A 21,918-nucleotide genomic window follows, 5' to 3' on the forward strand; every position below is an offset into this window, starting at 1 on the left:
CCAAGACCCTTTAGAAATGAAGTGGAAAAAAGCGCCGATGTTGTGTTCGTGCTAAGAGTGTCGCGACGTGTACATCTGCTTACAAATGAACTGCACCCATTGTTGCCTACTTGGTAAAAAAAAAGAAGAAAAAATTGGTAAACTTAAAGGGGTGTTTGACGCTTGACTTGAAAGCAGAAAAGAAATCTCACATAAGGATATATCAAGCTGTACATTGCGCAACACTGTTAACCCAAACAAGCGATCGTCGGTTTTTTAGAAGGGTTGTCATCAAAACTACTTTTATGGTAGAATATGCTCATTTGGGACAGTCAAATAAGAATGAAAATCCGGTGCCTGCCGATAGCTTCTCGAAGTGTTAATGCCAGAAAGAAAAAAAAAAAAAAAACGCTCCGATATCACGTTTGCACTAACAGTGTCGCGAAGTGTACATAGAGCCCTGAATGATATAAATCATTAATATCGTACTATCGGAAAACCGAAAAAAGAAATAAAACTTCGCTATGCGGACAGAAAGCGAGGGACGAGCGCACGCGGTTGTGTCAGGACGCCGAGCATTGGTTACAATAATTAGGGGGTAGACAGGAGGCTAGCTGTTTTTGTCTCCACCTCGCTCGTCGAAGGCGTGAGAACGCGGAGAGCCAGCGTCCCGCGTTTGTCATTCGCGTTCCAACACGTTTGAACAGTGCAGTGGAGACCTATGGGCTTTGGCGCCTACCCCCTAGGCGTTCCAACCAGAACTCGATGATCTAACGTCCCGCGCGCTCTCGTCTAATCCTCTTCCTCAGCTTCTGCCTTGTCAACTAAAACTCATTAGAAAAAAAAAAAAGCGAACAAAAATAGAGGAGGTACGTGAAGGCTTTGCGGTTGTAGAAATACAACGCTTTCGCATCACTCTTTTTAGGCCAGCAATAATAACAGATGAAGAACCCAAGGGTCGATAATGTTTTGCTTCTAAAATAAGACAAGCACGCGCAAAGCCTAAGAAAACAAAAAAAAAACAAAAAAAAAAAACGAGTCTAAAGTTGTTTTTTTTTCCTTTTTTTATTTTAGCCAGGATGATTTAATGGTAGGGGCGCCACTCTTTACGGAGGAAGGTCTCAAGGATGGCAGCTACGAGCGAGGTCGCGTTTACGTCTACCTCCAGAATCCGGCTACGGTGAGTATACTCGTAAACCAGTAACTTGTACGAAAAAAAAAGATAAACTATTCTGCCGTGAGAGCTAAGCGCAGAGACAGCGTACACTTTCTCGAAGGCATTTCCATGACTTGAAAAGAAACATATCGAAGAATCTCGCTTTCGAAATGCACTATGGTCGGTGACAGGTCAAGGAGGAAGTGGAAAGAGGAGGGAGCAGCTTCCACTTCCTTCTTGACCTGTCACCGACTATAGAGCAACCCTCGACTTAAGAAACGTGGGTCCTGGCACAGCCAATGCAGAGCACAAGTTTATCTGCTTCTTTTCTAGAGGTTGTGGTGACGTTAGAACGACGCCGAGCTTTGTTTGGCTCTGATTGAGAGGATAGTGCGTAGACCTCAAAGCAGATGTGGCCTCGAGGTCTACCCCCTATCCTTCAATCAGAGCCAATCAGAACTCGGCGTCGTTCTAACATTACCACAACCTCTACAAAAGAAGCAGACGAGCTTGCGCTCCGCATAAGATTGTAGAGACAGTGGATATAAACGTCGAGGAACGAGTTACCAAGCAGGGCGCGTGATCCTAAAAGGCCGCGCCGTACGTTTCTTAGATTGTCATTCACTTTAGAAACGTGAATATAATAAGTTACGTCCTGCGATTCTTAAGCAGTCGGTGACCATACTTGTCAGTTTCTTGTTGTTGCTGTCACCGTGATGATGACAGCAACATCAAACAACAACGATAACATCGGCGTAACAAAACAAAACTTCAAAAACACAACTTTTTTTTTTTTTTAAGGTGGCCGTGTTTTTGGCGGGGTTTTCCTTTGCCTAATAAAATGCCAATGTTGCATTTCTGAGCTTCGTGATCGCTCCCCGATCTGTTACTTCTTTTACAAACAGGCCAGTCGTAATACGGCTGCTTCTAGGACGCCCGGCCAGTGCTGTGCGCGCTACAGTCACGAGCAACTGTGGAGTCCCCTACAGAGCGAGAATGGCGGGGCTTGACTTTCGAACGCCCGCGACCTCCAGCCCGCGCTCCAATGAATTTCGCTGCGCTTTGGCTTGGCTGAAGCGTACTTCGGCCGAAGCTACTTTGGCCAAAGTGTTGTCGAAGGTGGAAAGCCCGCGCTGGAGGCGAAAGAAAGAACTCCCTGCCGCTCACACCTTGTCAATGACTTGCTTTTTTCTTGTTTTCGTTCGCTCGTTTTATACACTTGAAAACCGTAAGACGGTGTTGCTTTTTGTAAAAAAAGATACTCTGACGTTATTTTGCTTGTTCTTTTCTAATTAAAATCACAAAACGTATAGCAGTTCTTAAAGCTATAATATGCTAATAAACTATTATTTCCTAATAACAAATATGAGCGCGATGTTCTATGGCCCTCCTAGAACACTTCGAATGGACAAACACTGCTATATTTGGCCGACGACGTTGCAGCTGGAACTTCATGAACTTGCGACGACATTGCACCTTTGAGTGAAGCTCATGACCAACTCGGTCTGCATCTCTTGTAGTAGCATATTTTTTTTAAAAATATTTTTACCTGTTCCACTTTAAGGCCCGTTCACACTCTTGCGACCGAGTGCGACCGAGTACGACTGAGAGAGACGAGTTCTCTTAAAACTTGCTAAATGTTTTTAAAATGAGGGAACAAACTGGCATTGTGGCGCCATCTATGCGGTGACCCTGGAACTGCATTTCACAAGAGCGAAGGTTTTGCGGGATTTCCGAGGTCAAATGTGCGTAATACCCATAGAAAGGCTCGTTTATAACATTGACAAAAGTTTTTCGAGCCAAGAAAGAAAGGATAATGCGCGAGAAATAAAAAAAAAAAAAAATATGCCGGACCGCCGAGTTCACTGCTTCCCAATCGATGGCACCAGTGTGTTTTCTGGTTTAAGAAGTTGTAAGCAATCTAGGTTTAAGAGGTCGCAAGAGTGTGAACGGGCCTTAAAGGAGACGCTGGGTATTAAAATCTTAAGACAAGTCTCCAACACGACCTTCAAAAATGCCGTTTAAAAAAAGAACTTAATTTTTTTTAGATATTCGCAGAGTAATGCCATTTAAACGATACTCTTAAATAACGTTGACACCTTGTTTTACCGTTGCCCGCAGCATGAGCTGGAGCGTTCGAGCATGTTGGATGGTGACCAAGCCAAGGGACGCTTCGGCATGGCACTCTGCTCTCTGGGAGACTTGGATCACGACGGGTATCAAGGTTCGGCGTCAGTTATAACAGAGCTCCGCCCCAAATTAACCACTAAGATAAAAGTCGGAAGAAAGAAGAAACACGCATAAATCAAGGAACGGTCAAATCTTGCTTCTACAGTGAAGGTGATAAAGCCCATTTAAGGTAACTAAAAATAAAAATACTAATTAATAAAATTGGTCATGAATAAAATTACTCATCCTTAAACGTACTCATGAATACAATGAGTAATTAATAAGAATACTTATGGATAATATTAGTAATTAATATGACTCATTAAAATGACTAATGAATAAAATTATTCATGAATGAAATTACGGATTAATGAAATTACTAGTTATTGAAGCGTGTATGAAATTAGACACGAATAAAATAACTAATAGAAAAAAGTATGGATAATATACGCAGTAATAAAATTGCTGATAAATATCACTACTCATCAGTAAAATCTGATTTGCATTCCACACGCGACTCGTACAGACTTTGCCGTCGGCGCCCCGTACGCCGGCGCGCGTTCCCGAGGCGAGGTCTCCGTGTTCTTGGGCGGACCGCAAGGCGTGCGCGAGGGACCCTCGCAGGTGATCTCGGCCGAAGACGTGCGCGGAGCCCTCACCACCTTCGGCTTCTCGCTGGCCGGGGGTCTGGACCTGGACGGGAATGAGTACCCTGGTAGGTGGATAAGGACGACTGTGCCAGACACCGGCCTTAAATCATAGTCACGGGCAGTGTCTGATTACGTTCAAGCTTCTTGCTTCGTCATTAATTCTTAGCCCTGATACCGCAAACTCATTTATTTCTATTAATACGAAAGCGATTATAATGGACATCATAGTGTCCCATAAAACTGCCACTTTAAATTTTGACGCCAGTTTCTCCACTAACTCGAGCGGGGAAATAGGTATTACGAGACATGACGTAACGTGTCATTGCGACGTAATTCCGCCCGATCAAAAACGTCCCGTAGAAGGTTACTTTACTATAAAGCTATCGACTCAAAGACACTCAAAAGTATTACGTTTCTGGAGTGTTTTTTCCCGTAATCTTCTTGTGAGTGTTTATGGTCCCGACGCCTTTGTATGCTTCAGGCTTCTTTCTGCAGTGACTAATACCCCTTGTTCTTTCTGCAGATCTTCTTGTGGGGGCCTATGAATCTGATGCAGCAGTCTATTTGAGGTTTGTGCCTTCCTTTCTTCAATATTTTAGTCATTTTTTTTTATTATAGGCGGATGGTTACCCACTCACAATCTAAACAAATACTTCAACAATGAATGGAAAAAAAAAAATCAGACTGTACCTTTCTTTTTTACGGGATTATTTTTTTATGGGGAAAGTATTAGCAGAATAATTTTAAAACTGATTATTAAAAAAAAAAAAAAGCAAACGTGTTACTGATTGCGAGGAGCGTAGTAAAACGCTTCGTTTTTAGAGTGATACTACACAAAAACTTGAGTTATTAAATATTCAGCCCCAATGTTGAAAAGCCTCCGAGGCTTCCATCGGGCTCCCACTCCAGCAGACAAATAAGGAAATGTTTTCTCTTGCATTTTGCGGTACTCAACGTTCGGGGTCTCACTGACTTAACTACTTCCATTATTATCAAAAAGAAACTTAGCGTTATCCTTCTAAGCTGCGCAGATTAGAAACCACTTTGAAGTCAGCGACGTATGGATGCAGGAGCCGGCCCGTGGTAGACCTGGAGACGAAGCTCAAGGTGGACGGGGATAACGTGGCGCTGGACGACTCCACCTGCAGTCTGAGAGACGGGTCCCGCGTTCCCTGGTAGGTAGCTCCATGCCATACACACGTGAGATAATTTCAGTTCTTTTTTATGGTAAATCGGCCCGTATATTTTGCTTAAGAAAGTCTAATATCTAAACAAACACTCCTTCGCGGTCTGAAATATAAATTTATATTTTCTGTGATTTAAAACCAGTCACGGCAACTGGCGCTTAAACCGGTGCAGCAACTGGGTCTACGGTTTGCACGTGATGTCAGCTATGGCCAGTCTTCAACTCCGTCCTTATGACCCCGAAGACTGTGCCATATGTGTGGCGGTCTTCCTGGTTGACATCATGCCCCATAAGGTAGTCGTGCCAATAAAATTAATACGCCGATTTGATACGGCAGACTATGATGTTCAGACTGTGGGCTTTCATATTTACAGTCTGCGTCATGTGTTCTGAATCCAAAGGGAACCATTTTGTTTGAGTCTTTCTATAAGTAGTCAGCAGTTCATCGTGTTGTGGCACGGCAGTGTGAAGGAGGCCTCGGATAGGCTAAATTCTCATAGTACCCGTCCCGCAACGTAAGACCACGAATAGGAGAAGGCACATTAATTGTGGAGCGGTTAGTTGCGATTGGGAAAGAAGGGAGGAAGGAAGGAGCATATTTTATTTACAGCAGCTCATTGTCCGAGCCGCGTTTGGGAAAGAAGGCGCACGCGTTTGCCATGGTCACTGGCCGAAGACGAAAGGAGGCTGGTATTGATCCAGCCCTTGCAACAAATGTAGTGATTCGCCTTTAATAAATCGTCCTTATATCAAAGCTTTGAGATTCAGATCCATTGGTGTTTTTAGAGCGCAGCTCTTAGGCGCCCGTTTCCGGCTTGAGCGGCGTCGGCGTCGCCGTGGCCGTCCCCGTCGGTGTAACCGCGCGGTGCATCATGGGAAATGTCCCATAATGCACCGCGCGAGCCCCCCACCGGGGTCACGTGACCCCCTCCTCGAGGTCACGTGACCCTCCGAGGTCGCGTGACCCCCGCCGATGTCGCGTGACCCTCGATGACGTCATCGTCACTGACGACGTCACCGGCATCCACATCGTCATCGTCATCATCACTGATGACGTCATTAGTGACGTCACTGATGACGTCACCGGCATCCACATGGTCATCGTCATCATCACTGATGACGTCACTGGCATCCGCATCGTCATCATCACTGTTGACGTCATCAGCGACGTCACTGATGACGTCACCGACATTCGCATCGTCATCATCACTGGTGAAGTCATCAGTGACGTCACTAATGACGTCATCGGTATCCGCATCGTCATCGTCACTGATGACGTCATCAGTGACGTCAGTGATGACATCATCGGCATTGGGGGGTCACGTGACCCCCCCTGGTTAGTTGAACCCCCCCCCCCAGTACCCTTCCCTCCTCCTCCTCAAGAGCTGCGCTCTAATTCGGCGTTACAGGGAATTGTAAGCGGCTTTCACTTTTTGTCTTTCTGACACGCAGCTTCGTCGTGACCGTGTGCCTGCGCTACTCCGGCTTGGGCGTGGCACCGACACTTGGTGAGTGCAGGACCGAAAGCCCAGTAGTAAAAAAAGAATGAAGCGTACGTTCTTGGGTGATTACGTATAACTTGTTTTGGTTTGCTATAGTCAGGCTACTAGATCATCTTATTAAACGAGCCTTTACCAAAAACTTTGTACCATTCGAACAAATAACCGGGTTTATTCCACCCAGGGATTATTGCTTAAGACTGAAAAAAAAAATCATATTTGTCAAGTTTCTGTTGTCCATGCTCAACTTTCTTGGACAACACGCCTCGGTCCATGCACTAAAATGAGAATTTCAACTGAACTACAACAAACATCGCAATGTTCCCCGGGAATATTTCAGATGACAGTCAGAAAATATTAATAAGCAGTAATTAAACTTTTGAACGGGTATGGTTTTTATTCCGCGGCTCCAGAATTTTTTTGTTTGTTTTGCATTAAATCTTTAGGGTTATATAAAAAAAAAAGTTGATTTCTGGTTTTCTTGAAAAGGGATCGTAATGTTCACGAGGACTGTAATTACATGGGTACCATAAAACATAAATGAACTAGAATTTTTATATTTACTTACGAATATTTTCTTTCTCAAAATGTCCCCGAAAGTTGGCCATGGACGTACCTTGGTTATGTAGTTTCCCCAATTATGCGATCCTTCGCCTTTGATAGGTTTCGTTTCTAATACATCTATATCTATGCGGCATAAACCTAAAGGAGATACTCTGATTTTCGCTGTAAAAATGCCTCGTTGCTTGCTGTAATAGGAATTCCCCTCTCAGTAGATCTGGCAAGCTTTCCTCAGTATGCTTATGTAACAGACCATATCACAAATGTTCCGATAAAACCCTCTTGACTGGTGGGCTTGGTCCACTATGACCGGTGCTTTGACCTCCTTTGTCTGTGCTAAACAGTAATTCTACTTATCTGTGATAACCAACAGAAGCTCCCAAATACGTATGTTGGATGGCAAGCAGCACTTCTAAGGAAACGAATGTTGGGCCCTGCAGGAATCATCTACGAACTGTCGCTGGATAGCGAACCTAAAGGACCCCCGAGGGCTTATCTGCTCGAAGAAGAACACACTCACTCCAGAAACAGATCGGTGAGACTTACCAAGGACGCCCAGTACTGCAACTCGGAAACTGCCTACGTGCTGGTAAGCGCTCGTCTTAAATATAAAGCTGTGTTTCAAATAGGCTTTGGGGCATTTTATTTTAAAATAATTTTTATTTTTTTTACGCGACATCGTGAAACTCCGGCTAAAAGTGTAAAGCAGTCCATTTTGAGCGAGGGAAGCATCCACGATCAGGAAGCCACTACTAGGCTAAATCTTACTTTAAAAAAAAAGAGGAAGTTATTTTAAGGTGATTAGAAGATATTGAAAAGAAAACCCGGTACAGATTCATCTGGCGTCGCACCACAATACGTGCTGCGAATAATTTTTTTTTGTACACGCCTGAAAGTAGAGCTTGTGGGATGCTTATTTATTAGAACCGGGTTATTATTAGTGCTTCGCAGTGTACACACGCCAAACAATAAATGAGCAATAAAATCTGTGAGCAAAATTATCGTCGTGCACGACCAAAATCGTCGCTGCGGTCACCTTTCCACGATTGGCCAAACCACGGGTATAAGAGCACTGTCAGACTGTCATCTTCGACGGCGCTAAATTCGGAATGCGATGGCTCCTAGCTTTCACCGTGCTTTTAAAAGCACACCATCGAGCTTGCCGTCGCAACTGATGGTAAGTAGTCAGGGTACCACTCGTGACGTCATGGCGAGACAAACAGTCATGACGTCACGGATGGAAATCGTAAGAGGGTGCCACCGAAACATCTCGAGGCTAATAGTGCTGTTACATTAGTTGCGGCCATACCTAATCCGATCTCCCAAAGAAAGATCTACAGCATACTAGAAAAAACTTGAAAAGAACAATCTTTACTTCTTTTGATGTTGTTGGCTACTCCGCTGCTAATTCGTGTTTTCTTTTTATCAGGTGACCCCTGAATTTTCATTAGCAGACCAATGAGATAACATTGGAAAACTCAACATGTTGCTGTTCTAGATATATGTCTAACTGTAATTATTTTCGATATACACAGCGCAGCGGTTAATTGAAACAGTTGGCGCATGAAAGTAACTGACGTACCCAAAGTCTATAGACGCTTTGCAGCAGCTGTGCATGGGCGCCGCCATAACTGACCTTCAGTTTTTGTTTCCTTTTATTTAATTTTCTTCACTTCACCATTACCATAGCAGACCAGGTTATTGCCATCTTAAATTCTATTGCTTCCTTCTACTCAGCATTGGCCTTTCTGGAGGCTCGTCAACACCCATTTCAGTGGCTCGGTATCTCCATAAGACAAAAGAAGGTCAGCAATGGCGGCTGCAATCTGGCGCGTGTGTAAAGCGTCTATAATAATTTATACAAAACACTCACGGCTTTATCAAGCCCCCCGGAGACGCAAGATGCTTAAGCTGTCGACCAATGTCGCATTCAAATGGCGAAACCTTATATTTGTTTTATAGCCAGACACAAATCACCCTCAGTGTCAACGTCAGGTCGTTTTTTGTTTGGTTGGATTATCTTTATGGTTGTCAGATTTAACGCCCCTTTTTGGAGTTAATGCCACATTGTCTGCAAATTCCTTGCGCAGAAAGCCATCCGAGACAAGCTGTCTCCCATCAGAGTGCGTGTGCGGTCGTCGCTTGTACAAACGGTGTCCTCCCAGTCACTACTGCTTCCTGTGCTCAACGCTTCCAGACCTAGCAACGTCACACATCAGGTGGGCGTCGCCCTGTCTTTTCTCACAACAGCCGTTTCTTAATTCCCGGTGGAAAACACGGTAACCCACCCTGATCTCATAAGTGACAGCGGGTCAGACGATAATGTTGTGATCCTTGAATCTTCAATAGCCCCCTCTGCTCTCTTCAGGTTCACATTCGAAAGAACTGCGGCGGCGATGGGGTGTGCGTGCCAGATCTACGACTTAAGGCCACTGCGTAAGTTCAAGTGTACCCGCGACTAGTCACAAGCCATCGAACTTAAAAGATGCGGAGTTAATAACATATCTAAGCACATACCTAATAGAAGGGTGTGTACTATCGTGGACACTGTTAGCTATAACACTGCATCGGCGGCCGCCCCGTACCCCCAGCGCTCCATAGCAGGCGCCGTCCGAAACTCCGCGCATGCGCCGGGTGGCGGACTTGCTCTTCCCGCCTGCGAGCACACCCTCGCTTTGTCGTCTGCTAGGCACAAAGCAGACAACGCCACAGCGGTCGCCAATTTTCGATGAACATGGTTCAGCGAACCACCGTGTAAGAGGTGCGCACGGTTGATTCCCTGACTCCGCTGGCTAAGGATAATAATCGTATACTAAATGTAACATCACGGTAGATTAAATTTTTTTATGAGACAAACTTGCAGTTATAATCCGTTTCTCTTTAGGTCTAAGCGCTGCGGACGCTACGAGACGATATGACCCACCAAGCAGCGACAAAAGCACTTTTTGCACTTTATTGGGTCCCCCGGTGATGCACTCCGTGACGTTGCATCTTTGCCGCTATTTGATTGGCTCTGTCGTAATGAAGCGTACGCTGCGGTCGGACTTAAGGTGAAATGGAGTATAACAGTCTATTTCTGTATCACACCTGCTGCTTTCATACTGGTTTGCGAACGCATATCGGTAAAAATGCTGTTTGTGAAAAAGCAAAAAAAAAAAAAATCTTAAACAGGGGTTATGCCGTAATGACTCTGAAATCTGCCCCAATACAAATCGCCGGTTGAAAATGAGTTTGAGACCAGTTCGCTATAGCGAGCGTACCAGACGAGCAGCACTGTAGCATCGCCTGCTCTGCGCTAAGCAGACGGCAAAGCGAGGGTGTGCTCGCAAACGGGAAGAGCGAGTCCGCCGCACGGCGCATGCGCGGAGTTTCGGACGGCGCCTGCTATGGGGCGCTGGGGGTACGGGACGGCCGCCGCTGCCGTGTTATAGCTAAAAGTGTCCACGATAGTACGTTATCTTTTTACATTTCTGAATAAAGAGGTGCTGAATAAAACCGAACAGTTACAGCTGGTTAGGCTGTTGATAAGATACACGAGAGATAGAGAGAAGGAGAGAAAGAGAGAGAGACAAGGAAAGAGAGAGCGAGGAAGAGATACAGAAATGAAATTACGAAAGTTATTTGACTTATGTTTCGACTGGCATATTAATGATTCCCTTATTCATTAGAGAAAAATGAAGTCGTTTTATTTTCCAGGTGTAGATGACGAAGATGATCGATTGGAGAGTTCCGATTTTTCTTTTTTTAATTCTGTTAATAAACACGTCTATCTAATTTGTTCAAATGTAAAAGTGATCCCTACCAGGACATTATCAGTCTATAATAAGGACAAGTTCTAACAAGTCCAGTTCTTCAGACAGAATTTTTCAAAACTGGTATTGGGGTCTTTTTTGATGAGGAATTGGAATGATGTGGCCGCATTATAGTATAGCTTTAACAACCACAACACCCGGTTCCCTTATTTCGGAAGCATGAGCACCCTGCTGCTCAGCTAAACCCGTCAGGCTTTTGCTAACGCACCATGACCGCAACGAGACTCCAGCTGACTTGTCTTGTCCAGGAACATGGACGAGTTCCTGATCGGCAGCACAGGCAACGTTGAGCTCAGCGTCAGCATCGACAACCGAGGGGAGGACGCTTTCGAGTCTATGATGTACCTCAGGTTCCCTAGCGATCTCAGCTACGTGAAGGTGGACAAGGGCAAGCTGGTGAGTTCTGCGCTGCAGCGATTGGCACATGCCCGTACGATGGGAGATTTGGGAGGCATGCGGTTTAGAGAAGCTCGTTTTAGTGAACGCCGTTTTACCAACCCCAGGTTATCGAATCCCTTTATAGAGAAACCCAGTCTAGAGAAAATGGCGATGAGCCTCCCTTTAACGAATTCGGACGCCGCGAAGTGGTGTGTACGGATGGAGCAGGTGAGCTCAGATTTTCGTAATGAGCCATCGCAGACTGCCGCCGCGAAGCGCCGTAAACGCGGGGGTGGGCAGGGGGGGGGGGGGGGGGGTGATAATGCTTACGTTGCAAAGCAGCCGACTCTTCCAGTGACATGAGATGTTCTAGAGAAGGGTCCTCGTGATCTATGCTTTTTGCATGTTCACCGTTATGCGAGTAACACCTTAACTTTTGATTTGCATATAAAACAATTTTGTGCCCACGGTTGATATATTAACAAAATATAAAGCGCCACCGTTCCGGCAGTTGTTAATTGAACCAAAGCAAGCACACTCTCTCTGCCCTGCCTCAGAATTCCATTGGCTGAACAGGCATGGAAAAAATATATCTTCATACGGTAGCTTTTTGCTTTCCTGACATTTTTTATAGCAGCATTATAATAAAGGTCTCTTATTTTAAAGGTATATTTGATGGCAAGAAGCCCAAGCTAATAGCTTTAGCTTTAGCAGTCGCTCCTGCAGAGCGAGATTTTGTACAGCCGAGCTGCCTCCTTGAACAGAGAACTCGCACTCGTAGCCTAAGCGGCATTGTCGTTTTGATTTGATTTACACGACAAAGGACAGACAAGCAAATATCTAAACAAAGCAATACTCAGTCAAAAAAAAAAAAAAAAAGAGTGGTTTGAAGTTTTTGAACACGTTATATGAGCAGAGCTCCTTGTCGAGTGGCAATGGAGCGCTCGAGCCATGGGAAGAGGGCCTGCAGCCGGGGATGCTTGATGGCCCCATCCCAAAGAGTCGCGGACGCGTGTTTGAGACCCCTGCTCTAGTGGGACTTGGGCATGAAAGGCGCATATGTAGCCTTTGGGGGCGGCAATCGGATTAGTGTGTCGTCGCCAGTGTGTTGTGCGTGTGTGTCATCTGTGTTCTAATTCTTTGTCTATATTAAACGTGTAATACGTGTGGAAATGTGAAATAAGGACTTAAAATGTGCATGCAATCAGTGTAAAGAAATCTATCCCGGCAATGATAAATGTATTGCCAATTTTGAATTTCACGTTGACTAGCGCCACCTAAGTTTGTAAGGGCGCAATTGGTAATAAATAAGGTAAGGGCGAGACATTTTGTCCCAGTGGCCCAAACGCAAAGGGTGCAAAGGTTAGTCCTGGGGGTTAAACTTTGAGGGACTAACGGGTGGGGCGCAAGAGTTGCTCCAGTCCTCGCTAGCCCCCTGGGGACTAACGGTGGTGGCAGCGCATTTGTTTTTTGGAGGGACAGAATACCGCTCCCATTTTTCTTAGAGTGTAGCGGTATATTAAAGGGCACCCCTGAAGTGAATAAGCGCCCTTACGCCTATCGTTTTTACGCTACAGGACGCCGTGACGTGCGGTGGTCCACAAAAGCAGGCCTCTGGTGACAGTCACCTGGCGTGCGACGTGCAAAACCCTCTGCCAGCAGGAAAAAAGGTCTGTACCCAAGAGAGCCAATGATGGCTTACGCGACATCTGCCTACAGTAGGCCAAAACGTTTAGATAGACGAGCACGATCGAGGCGTTTGTGTATGATTGCCTCCCTAAGTGCGAAACGATTCAGGGGGATCACGATGTATAGAAAAGTATATGTAAAAATGCATTGTCCATCAAAGTACGCACGCAATTCTGGACAAATATGATGCGAGTGTGGGAGCCCCGTTTGTAAGGATCTTTAGCTTTGGTTGACACCTAAAGCACGTTCGGAGTCCGGTTAGAGGAAGAAATATTTCCAAGCAGATCTGTACTTTATTTCCTGCAATGCAATGAAAAATATATTTAGAGTTCGTGTTTATACAGCGGATGGTCGGTCTGCCTTTGAGATGCGGCAACGTTGGCTTACGCAATAGATTAAAAAAAAGTAAAAGCCGTTTACAACTCCCTGTAACGCCGAATTTGAGCGCAGCTCTTGAGGAGGAGGAGGGAAGGGTACTAAGGGGGTGGGTCACGTGACCTTGGGGGGTCACGTGACGATGCCGACGACGTCATCAGTGACGATAACGATGCGGATACCGATGACGTCATCAGTGATGATGACGATGACGATGCGGATGCCGGTGACGTCATAAGTGACGTCACTGATGACGATGCAGATGCCGGTGACGTCATCAGTGACGTCACTGATGACGTTATCGCATCGTCATCAGTGATGATGACGATGACGATGCGGATGACGGTGACGTTATCAGTGACGTCACCGACACGTGACCCCCCCCCCCGAGGTCACGTGACCTCGGTGTGGTCACGTGACATCGGGGGGGGGGGGGGGGGTCACGTGACCCTGAGGGGGGTCACGTGACTTCGGGGGTCACGTGACTTGGGGAGTCACGTGACCTTGGGATGACCTTGGGGGTCACGTGACCGTGCGGTGACCTTGGGGGTCACGTGACCTTGGGGTGACCTTGGTTACGCCGACGCCGACGGCGACGCCGCTCAAGCCGGGAACGGACCCCTAAGAGCTGCGCTCTAAAATTCAGCCAGTGCAGTACAACCGCTAGCCTGGGGCCTTTAACGCGCATCACGCAGTAGTGATCCACGACCGCACGCCGGTATGGTGCTCATCCAGATCGAAACGGGCAAGGGTAAGGATTGAACCCAGGATCATTGGGTTCTGCAGCGCGAGCTTTCACTCCGCGTGCTCCGAGCTGGTGCTCGCTAGCCCATTCGGCCACTGTTCTCTTGTTTGTTTTTTAGTGCCGGCCACTGTTTCCCCCACGCAACAAAATCTAATACCCCTGTCAGACGGGCACGTTAGATGACATTTAAGCAAAATGACATTATAGCTCGGCCAATCCGCGTGTTTACTACGCCACGCTGCGCGTACACGCGCCACGTGCAGAACCAGGACCACGAGCTGATTCGCCGAGCGGTGAATGACATTCGATCAAAAAGACATTTACTTACCTGTCTGACAGGGGTATTAAACGACAACTACCACAACCCACAAAATTCTAGAAGTAGAGAAAAAAAGGGGGGAAAGAACAACACAAGCAAGAACAACCACAACAGCAACAACAAAAAAGCAGCTGAGCTGGCCTAGTCGCACCAAGAAAACGGACGATATATGTTTTTCTATGACCAAAACAGCGTCCATTCAGTTTTATGTGGTCTTCTTTGCACATCTTCAGGTGCGCTTCAAGGTGCTTCTTGCCCCGGCAGGACCGGTACCCAAGGCCTCGGAACTTAACCTTACCGTGGTCGTTAACAGGTGAAGAATATACTCACTCTCTTCGGCTCTAACTAAAGTCATGTCCTCACCTAATTACCAACACGTATTCCCTCTTTGACAAAATCTGAGTATATGTCACGAGATAAGTCAGATGTGAGTAAGCTGCGGATTTTTGGGAGTTGACGTTGTGACCCTCTAGATAATATTAATAATATTTATATAACTATTACTTTATTCAGATTACAAAATAATTGTGAGAATCTCTTCTAAAACCAACTGGAATCCAGAATAAGTTCTCGTAGAAATACTTAAATAATTGACAAACTGAAAGCGCGACAAATATACTTTCAGTTTGCATAATTATATTTGTGTGAAGCGCAGGAACCCAGCCGGTGAAAGGTTCTGCTCGCAGTTTAGTACGAATTACGTCATTGTAATCTGCCAAGCAAACTCCTAACTTCAATACAATCTTCTTCTCATGCTCGTTTCACATGAATAATCGCTATTTTTTGGCCGCCACATTTGTGTTCGTTGCTCCTTGGCGCATGCTGACAACGAGTTTTTTTTTCAGCTTCCTGAACGGTGTTGGATGCTTCATAGTCAAGCATGCGCATTATTATGTTGGCCCGTTTCTTTTTTTTTGTTTCTGGAGTTAATTTTAACTTAATGTAAATTCACTTGCTGTAGGCAGGCATCAAATGTGGTTATCAGAAGATATAATGAAAGTTTGCTTTGAGTGTGTGGTGAAAAGCATAGCACTAAATTACGAGGATTAATAAATACCCGCGACTGTGAACTGTTTCTTTTATTTCATATAAAATGGTCTTAAATTCATCCGAAACACTTTTGAAACGGCAATTTCGCCTCGTGTTAAAACCTGTTAGTGTGGGTCCCGGCTATGAATAGTTGCATGAACGTCAGGAAAGGCAGAGTAAGACTGGAAACTGACCACTTTCTTTTTTGTTTCCAGCACCAATCCCGAGGTCACCGAAGCTACGGGGGATAACAGTGTCACGCTGCGACTGCCTGTGATGGTGAAGGTGAACATGACAGCTCGCGGGTGAGGCCAATGGGAATGACGTGGTTCATTCATCAGCAGAATGCAGGCGTCCACACAATACGTATAACAAACATTACCTGGTGCCCCGCAGCACGTCCTTTCCTCCGGAGGTGTACCTCAACGCCTCCCTCATCGAGGACAAGGAAGTGCAGCAGGCTGCAGACATCGGACCTCCCGTCAAACATGTGTACGAGGTACGGTCATTCACTCGAGCAACCTTTCCATTCCCTACAGGTCAATCAAAACACGCTGAGAAAAAGTAAAGGTTTTTGAGGTGTAGCCCGCTTCCGTTTTCTCTTGAGTCTTCAGAATGATTCCTAGTCAAGATGTCCAAGGAGTCCATAGATATAGACACGATGTTGATGATGACACTGGATCTCTGAACTTGTTTGATATCATGTCTCGTAGGTTTTCTTGACTTATCTTGAGTCTCATAACTTATTGAATCTATTGACACGTTAGATACCTGGACTCGGTAGACCTCTTGATTAGGTTGGCTTTGAATTGGCAGAGATATGAACGTGAAACGTTCTTCGGCTTGTTGCTCCGGATTTCGTGAAGGGGCATTTCATAAAGCCGTGGCCCGTGACATCCCAGAATGCGACGCGAGCTCACTGTTGCATTACGGTACATCACAGACGAACACACCAATTCAGTTTCTCCGCTAAATTTAGCGGCAAAGTCGGATCGGTGCATAGGTCAACTGACATCAGGCCACGTGACGTCAATTTCCCCGCTAGATTTAGCGGGACGATTAACGTCCCACGGCCTATACACCAATTCAGTTTCCCCGCTAAACCTGGCGGGGAAAGTGACGTCATGTGATTTATGCGGCAATTTAGTTTCTGCTCTAAATTTAGCGGGAAAATTAAAGTCACGGGGCTTACACATCAATTCAGTTTTCCCGCTAAATTTAGCGAGGAAACTGATATCACGCGATGGTAGAACGCTTCACGTACGCAACACAATTGCCGAGCAATTCGTCATACAATTTTTTTTTTCAGAAGTCAATTTGAACGCTTTTGAAATCCCTCCTCAACTTGAGATTGTTCCTCCTCGAATGGTTTTCTGGCGGCGCTACACGATATCTGCGCGTGTTACGTGCCACCACAACACTACAAAAGGAGGAAGTAGTGTATGCACCGTTTCACTTTCGACACTGCGATTTTAATTGGGCCAATCACGCGGGGCCATAAGTGTTCGTGTCACGGGGTCGATTTCTTTGGCGTGTTTGCTATGATCAGCCGAACCAATCAGAGGCACAGAAAAAAAAATGCAGGATCTTGACGCACTGACTGAGCGTGATTGGGCTGTTAGTCGGCGATAGCGAACGCACTAAGGCAACGCCACCTAGAATAATGAAAGCCTCCACAGGGCCTCCACTCCCTTTATGAAACGTCATCACAGTCGGGCCGCGCTAACTCGGCTATTGGGCACGAGCCCAACCTTCGACGCGTTGATTGGACACGAGCCCCAGCCGAACACTGACTCGATCGATGTGACTGTGATGACGCGCGCGAAGGCCTTCTGTTTAGATGGGTGTCGACTAAGGCGACGTACGCCGTGACGATGCACTTTTTGTTCTGATTCATTGGCTCCGTTGGTTGGAAGCGATCGGCAGTGGTCGTACTTCATCTGAAACGGAGTATACGGCGAGCAAGTGTTCCAAAATGCGTCTTTCGCGCATCGGAACGCAAGGAGGAGGGGCACGCCAATCAAAGTTCAACATTGATAACGAGAAGCTCAACTTGAGATTGGTTGTCCGTTCGTTGGCTGGAAACATGAAAGCCTCTTCCTGAAATTTCCTTCCGTCAAGGATTACAGAAACATTGTCTGAAATTGAAGGCCCTTGTTATATCAATAATATAGCTTTCGAATCCTGACGCATGAACACAGGGTACCATACTTCGCCTCGGTTGTTAATCAGAGGCGGTCCCAGGCATTGGTTCAAGGGGGGAAGGGGGTGCGATAATTTCGGCGGCCGGAGCGGCCATGAAAGTGGCGGCGGACGGCGCCCAGGAGATTATGTCGCGGCCGTCGCCGCCGTGGCACATGGCGCCGCCTAAACCAGAAAGATATCGAAGCGACGGCTACCATTCTTATCTAAAGAAAAACGATCTAATTTGAAATAATTAGCGAGGTATGGCTGGTGTGCATCGTCGATGTCAACTGGGCACTTCCAGTGAACAAGAGTGCTCCCGTATCCTTCAAAGAAATGTAAAAAAAGAAAAACTACGAGCGAAGGGTTTTTGGAGGGGGTGATCGCCCCCTTAGCCCCCCCCCCCCCCCCTTCCCACTTCTCAGGACCGCCACTGTGTTAATATAAACATTTATTCGGACAGTTTCCAAACAGGCTGTGTGGTTTTACAAAACCGCTTGCGCAAGTTCACACACACACACACACACACACACACACACACACACACACACACACACACACACACACACACACACGCGCGCGCGTGCGCACGCGCACACACGCACGCACCTACGCACACACGCACGCACACACGCACAATTGTTTCGTTCTTGTATTTGCAACACACAGTTCCAATTTTATGTCTTCGTCGGTCATGGCAGCTGAAAGTTTAGGAATGGCACATTTGACTGCAGAAAAGAGGGGCTGGTTAGGGCCGGCGATTTTAAAGGTGGTAGCTAAATGTAAACATACCTTCGTTGTACAGTTTTTTGCGTCTCGCTAACAGTTTCCCCACATAATTATCGCAAAACGCTGTGTTTCTGTGAGATAATATAATATGATGGGAAAGGGGGGGGGGTTGAATCAATCTATATTTCAGTTCACGTGACGTGGGAGCAGAGCCCGACGAGCCAAGAAAATAATGAAATGCGGATATTTCGGCATAGGACGTTTCGGTGCAAAACGTTTCGGTATGGACTCTTCGGTGTACGGACATTAAGGTGCTCTGGCATTTCGATGTACGGACCTTGAGGTGTACCACCTACACCGAAAAGTCATACACCTAAAGGTTCTAGACCCTGTAAGGCACATTTTTAGTTGGAAGAGATTCTGAACAATTTTGTGTCGGACGACTTCGAAATAGAGTCCCGTGTCCCGCAATCGCGCCAATAAAAAAACACTGTACAAAAACAATTTTTTTAGCTGTTGAGATAGGACCTTGATGTCGCACACACACAGAAACAAAAACCTTTTTTTCTACGAAAAAAAAAGAGTAGCTCAAAATCTACGTCGCGAGACTCACTTTGATTTAATAACTAGAAGTATGCATGTTTTGAAATCGCTGAATCGAGCCTCGACATATCATTATTAGAGGCGACACTTTATATATATATATATATATATATATATATATATATATATATATATATATATATATTTTTTTTTTTTTTTTTTGGGGGGGGGGGATTTAATTTAGTTCAGTTGAGTGTTACTTTAGCAAAATGAGTATGGTGCGATAGTGATGCGGAAACATGTAGCGCTCTGTTCTCGTCAAAACTTTCTCCAGATATCTAGAAGTTCACGTCCCCGTTGAGGTTGAGCTAAAACAAAACTTGATTCCCAGTGGCATACCATCCATCCACGTCGCCGATATCAAAGAAACTGAGATGCCGTTCAGCCCAAAATGAGCTACAACCAAAACTCGTTGCGAAATCAACATAAAAAAGGACAGTTTATTTGATTGTGATGTAAGGCAAAAAAAAGAACAACAACAACAACAAGTGTTTACTTACATATACATATTTTATTCACATAAAATATAAAATATTTGATATATTGTCGATGGCGTTGGTTGTAATCAAGGCATGCGTACCAGCGGCGTCGCTTTGGTGGTTGCTTGGCAGGTGATTAACCGTGGGCCCAGCGTGGTTCGCGAGGCCGAGATTTACCTGGTGTGGCCCACGCACAACATCCACGGGGACCCGCTTCTCTACCTCCTCGAGCCTCCCGTGCTCCAGGGCGCCGGCCCCAACGCCAAGCGGAGACCCTGCGACGTCGTCTCACCAAGAGCGCCAGGCGAGGCGGTCGACCCCAAGCGATTAGCGGTCAGTGGTTCGCGCTTCAGATCCATGCCACGGTTGCTCGGTTCCATACCGCGCGCTTCTCCTGTTTCACAAGGCTCTTTAAATGGGTAGTGCGACGATTTTAATGTCGAAAGAATTTGCAGTTTGTAATTTTTATATATAGTTTTTTTTATCTAGGCACAAGTGACAAGAAATGATTCACCTTGCCCCGAAAAACTGCTATTCAGCTGCGTTTAATTATTTTGTCGACATGCAGCCGCGTGTGGCGTTTACGGAAACTACAGTGACAAAAAAAAACTGTTTCGCTCCACTAATACACTCGCCGTCAGCCCCGTGGCGAACCGTGTTTTGTGTCGATTGCTCGCCGCGTCCTTTCACGACGCTGATCCTTGAAAAGTCGGCAATCGCCGAGAAAGTGCCTGGGGTTTCTGAAGAAAGAACCCATCGGGAAACCAGGTGGTCCCCCCATAGTGCGTCACTCGAAAGACGACGAGAGAGTTGCGAGGTACTTTGACCTTCGATTTGTTTAATTTTCTTTTAAAAATAAAATCTAGCGCGCGTATGAAAATACGGTTTTCGGTTCTTCGTTCTATAGGTGACATAGATTCATTCCCCAGTGAATTGGTCAAGGTCCGAAAATCGTTGCACCGACCCTTTAAACGCAGGATTGCATTCTTTATGAACATAATTCAAATTTAGTCTCCAAAAAGGTGGCCAAGGCGTGCAAGGTCAAAAATGGTCGAAGTGAGTTGGCCGGCTGCTAAACACCTGTAAAACAACTAACAGAAAAAAAAACACAAACAGCAGGAAAGGCAGGAGAGAGGACTCCGAGACGCTTTGAAAAGTGTTTGCCAGCTACGACGATTTAGAAAAACAAGAGAAAAAAAATAAACGGCACAAAATGAGGACCTGGCGCACGCTGCATTCTTGCCAAGAGCTCTCATTGTTTACACAGGCAGTGTGCTGGTCATCATCATCATCAGCCCCGGCTCCTCTCGGTGAAATTTGAACGTACTCCAATCGCTCCTCTAGGAGATGGTTAGCGCTCGAAACAAACTGTCGTATTTTGCTCCGCGTCTCATCTTACCCCGCCTTACCCTAAATAATTACTCGAAGCAAACTGTCGTGGCACCTTGGGAAACACTCATACAGCACGTTTTATATATGCTCGCATAAAAATACAACTCGTAGGGTCAAGCAACCACTCTGCGGTCTACTAAATCCACTGTATAACAAAGTATGCCATCCTGCGCATGTGACAAGATGATTAATTGAACTGCGCCAAAGCGAATGTTGCAAACGCACATACAGAAATTTTTATATACTTTTATAAAAGTACCACTCATGGGGGCAAGCAGTCAGTATGCGTTATACTAGATCGACCGCATAACTAGAGTGAATCATCCTGTAAACATTACAAAACTATTAATTAAGCTACGCGAGAAAAAAAAAGAAAACAAAAGGCGATGTGGTAACGCAACCGCGTGAGGATGGAAGGAGAAAGCGAGAAGAACGGGGTCAGAAAAAAAAAAAAAAAGGGGGGGGGGGGAAACCGCAGACCGAAAATATTCTTTCCCAGTGGACGGGAAAAAAAGTGAAAGATAGGGCACAGAAGCTCTCCAAGTGGCCGACACCACAGTGGTAGCAGAGGAGTTCGGCGAACCTCGCCCGCACCCACTCGGCGTTATCCGCAGGAGACGTTTCCACGACGAAACAAGACACCAGAAGGTCACCGGGTGCTGCACTCCCGTAAGCTACACGCTTCCCAGAGCAGCCAGAGGTTGACGTGTGTCGGGCGACTGGCAGCGGTTCGCGATAAAGGGCCACATGGCCCCACCACCACTCCCCGGCTGCCAACCACCGAGCATAATCAATACCAACTAGAACACAAGGCCTGCGCGTGACGTCGTCGTACGTGGCTCCCCGATCACACCCCCAGGCTGTAAACAGGCTGAAGCTTGCTGAGGGTAGCCGCCAAGCGACAGACGCGTTTGTTTTGGCGTCGTTGTATGCTAGCGTTGCGCCCTTTGCGAGACGCTGCGGGACGCTGCGGTACGGACCCAG

The 21,918-nt window shown here is 46.1% G+C and overlaps 1 protein-coding gene across 1 annotated transcript in view; it reads left to right on the forward strand.

Moving 5' to 3' along the window:
- The window catches only part of LOC8038317 (integrin alpha-PS2), a 127,657-nt gene that overhangs the window by 104,024 nt on the left and 1,715 nt on the right, over positions 1-21,918 (forward strand). Inside the window, exons 10-24 of the mRNA XM_040223430.3 lie at positions 1,054-1,159; positions 3,257-3,359; positions 3,831-4,019; positions 4,478-4,523; positions 5,025-5,129; positions 6,593-6,648; positions 7,641-7,789; positions 9,291-9,419; positions 9,569-9,636; positions 11,261-11,408; positions 12,968-13,060; positions 14,752-14,831; positions 15,763-15,852; positions 15,944-16,046; positions 19,675-19,875. Coding sequence (XP_040079364.1) covers positions 1,054-1,159; positions 3,257-3,359; positions 3,831-4,019; positions 4,478-4,523; positions 5,025-5,129; positions 6,593-6,648; positions 7,641-7,789; positions 9,291-9,419; positions 9,569-9,636; positions 11,261-11,408; positions 12,968-13,060; positions 14,752-14,831; positions 15,763-15,852; positions 15,944-16,046; positions 19,675-19,875 — 1,666 coding nt within the window. The remainder of the gene's footprint in view (positions 1-1,053; positions 1,160-3,256; positions 3,360-3,830; positions 4,020-4,477; positions 4,524-5,024; positions 5,130-6,592; positions 6,649-7,640; positions 7,790-9,290; positions 9,420-9,568; positions 9,637-11,260; positions 11,409-12,967; positions 13,061-14,751; positions 14,832-15,762; positions 15,853-15,943; positions 16,047-19,674; positions 19,876-21,918) is intronic.

Source organism: Ixodes scapularis, unplaced genomic scaffold, assembly GCF_016920785.2.
Source record: "Ixodes scapularis isolate PalLabHiFi unplaced genomic scaffold, ASM1692078v2 PGA_scaffold5__190_contigs__length_132052651, whole genome shotgun sequence".
NCBI classification, from domain to species: domain Eukaryota; kingdom Metazoa; phylum Arthropoda; class Arachnida; order Ixodida; family Ixodidae; genus Ixodes; species Ixodes scapularis.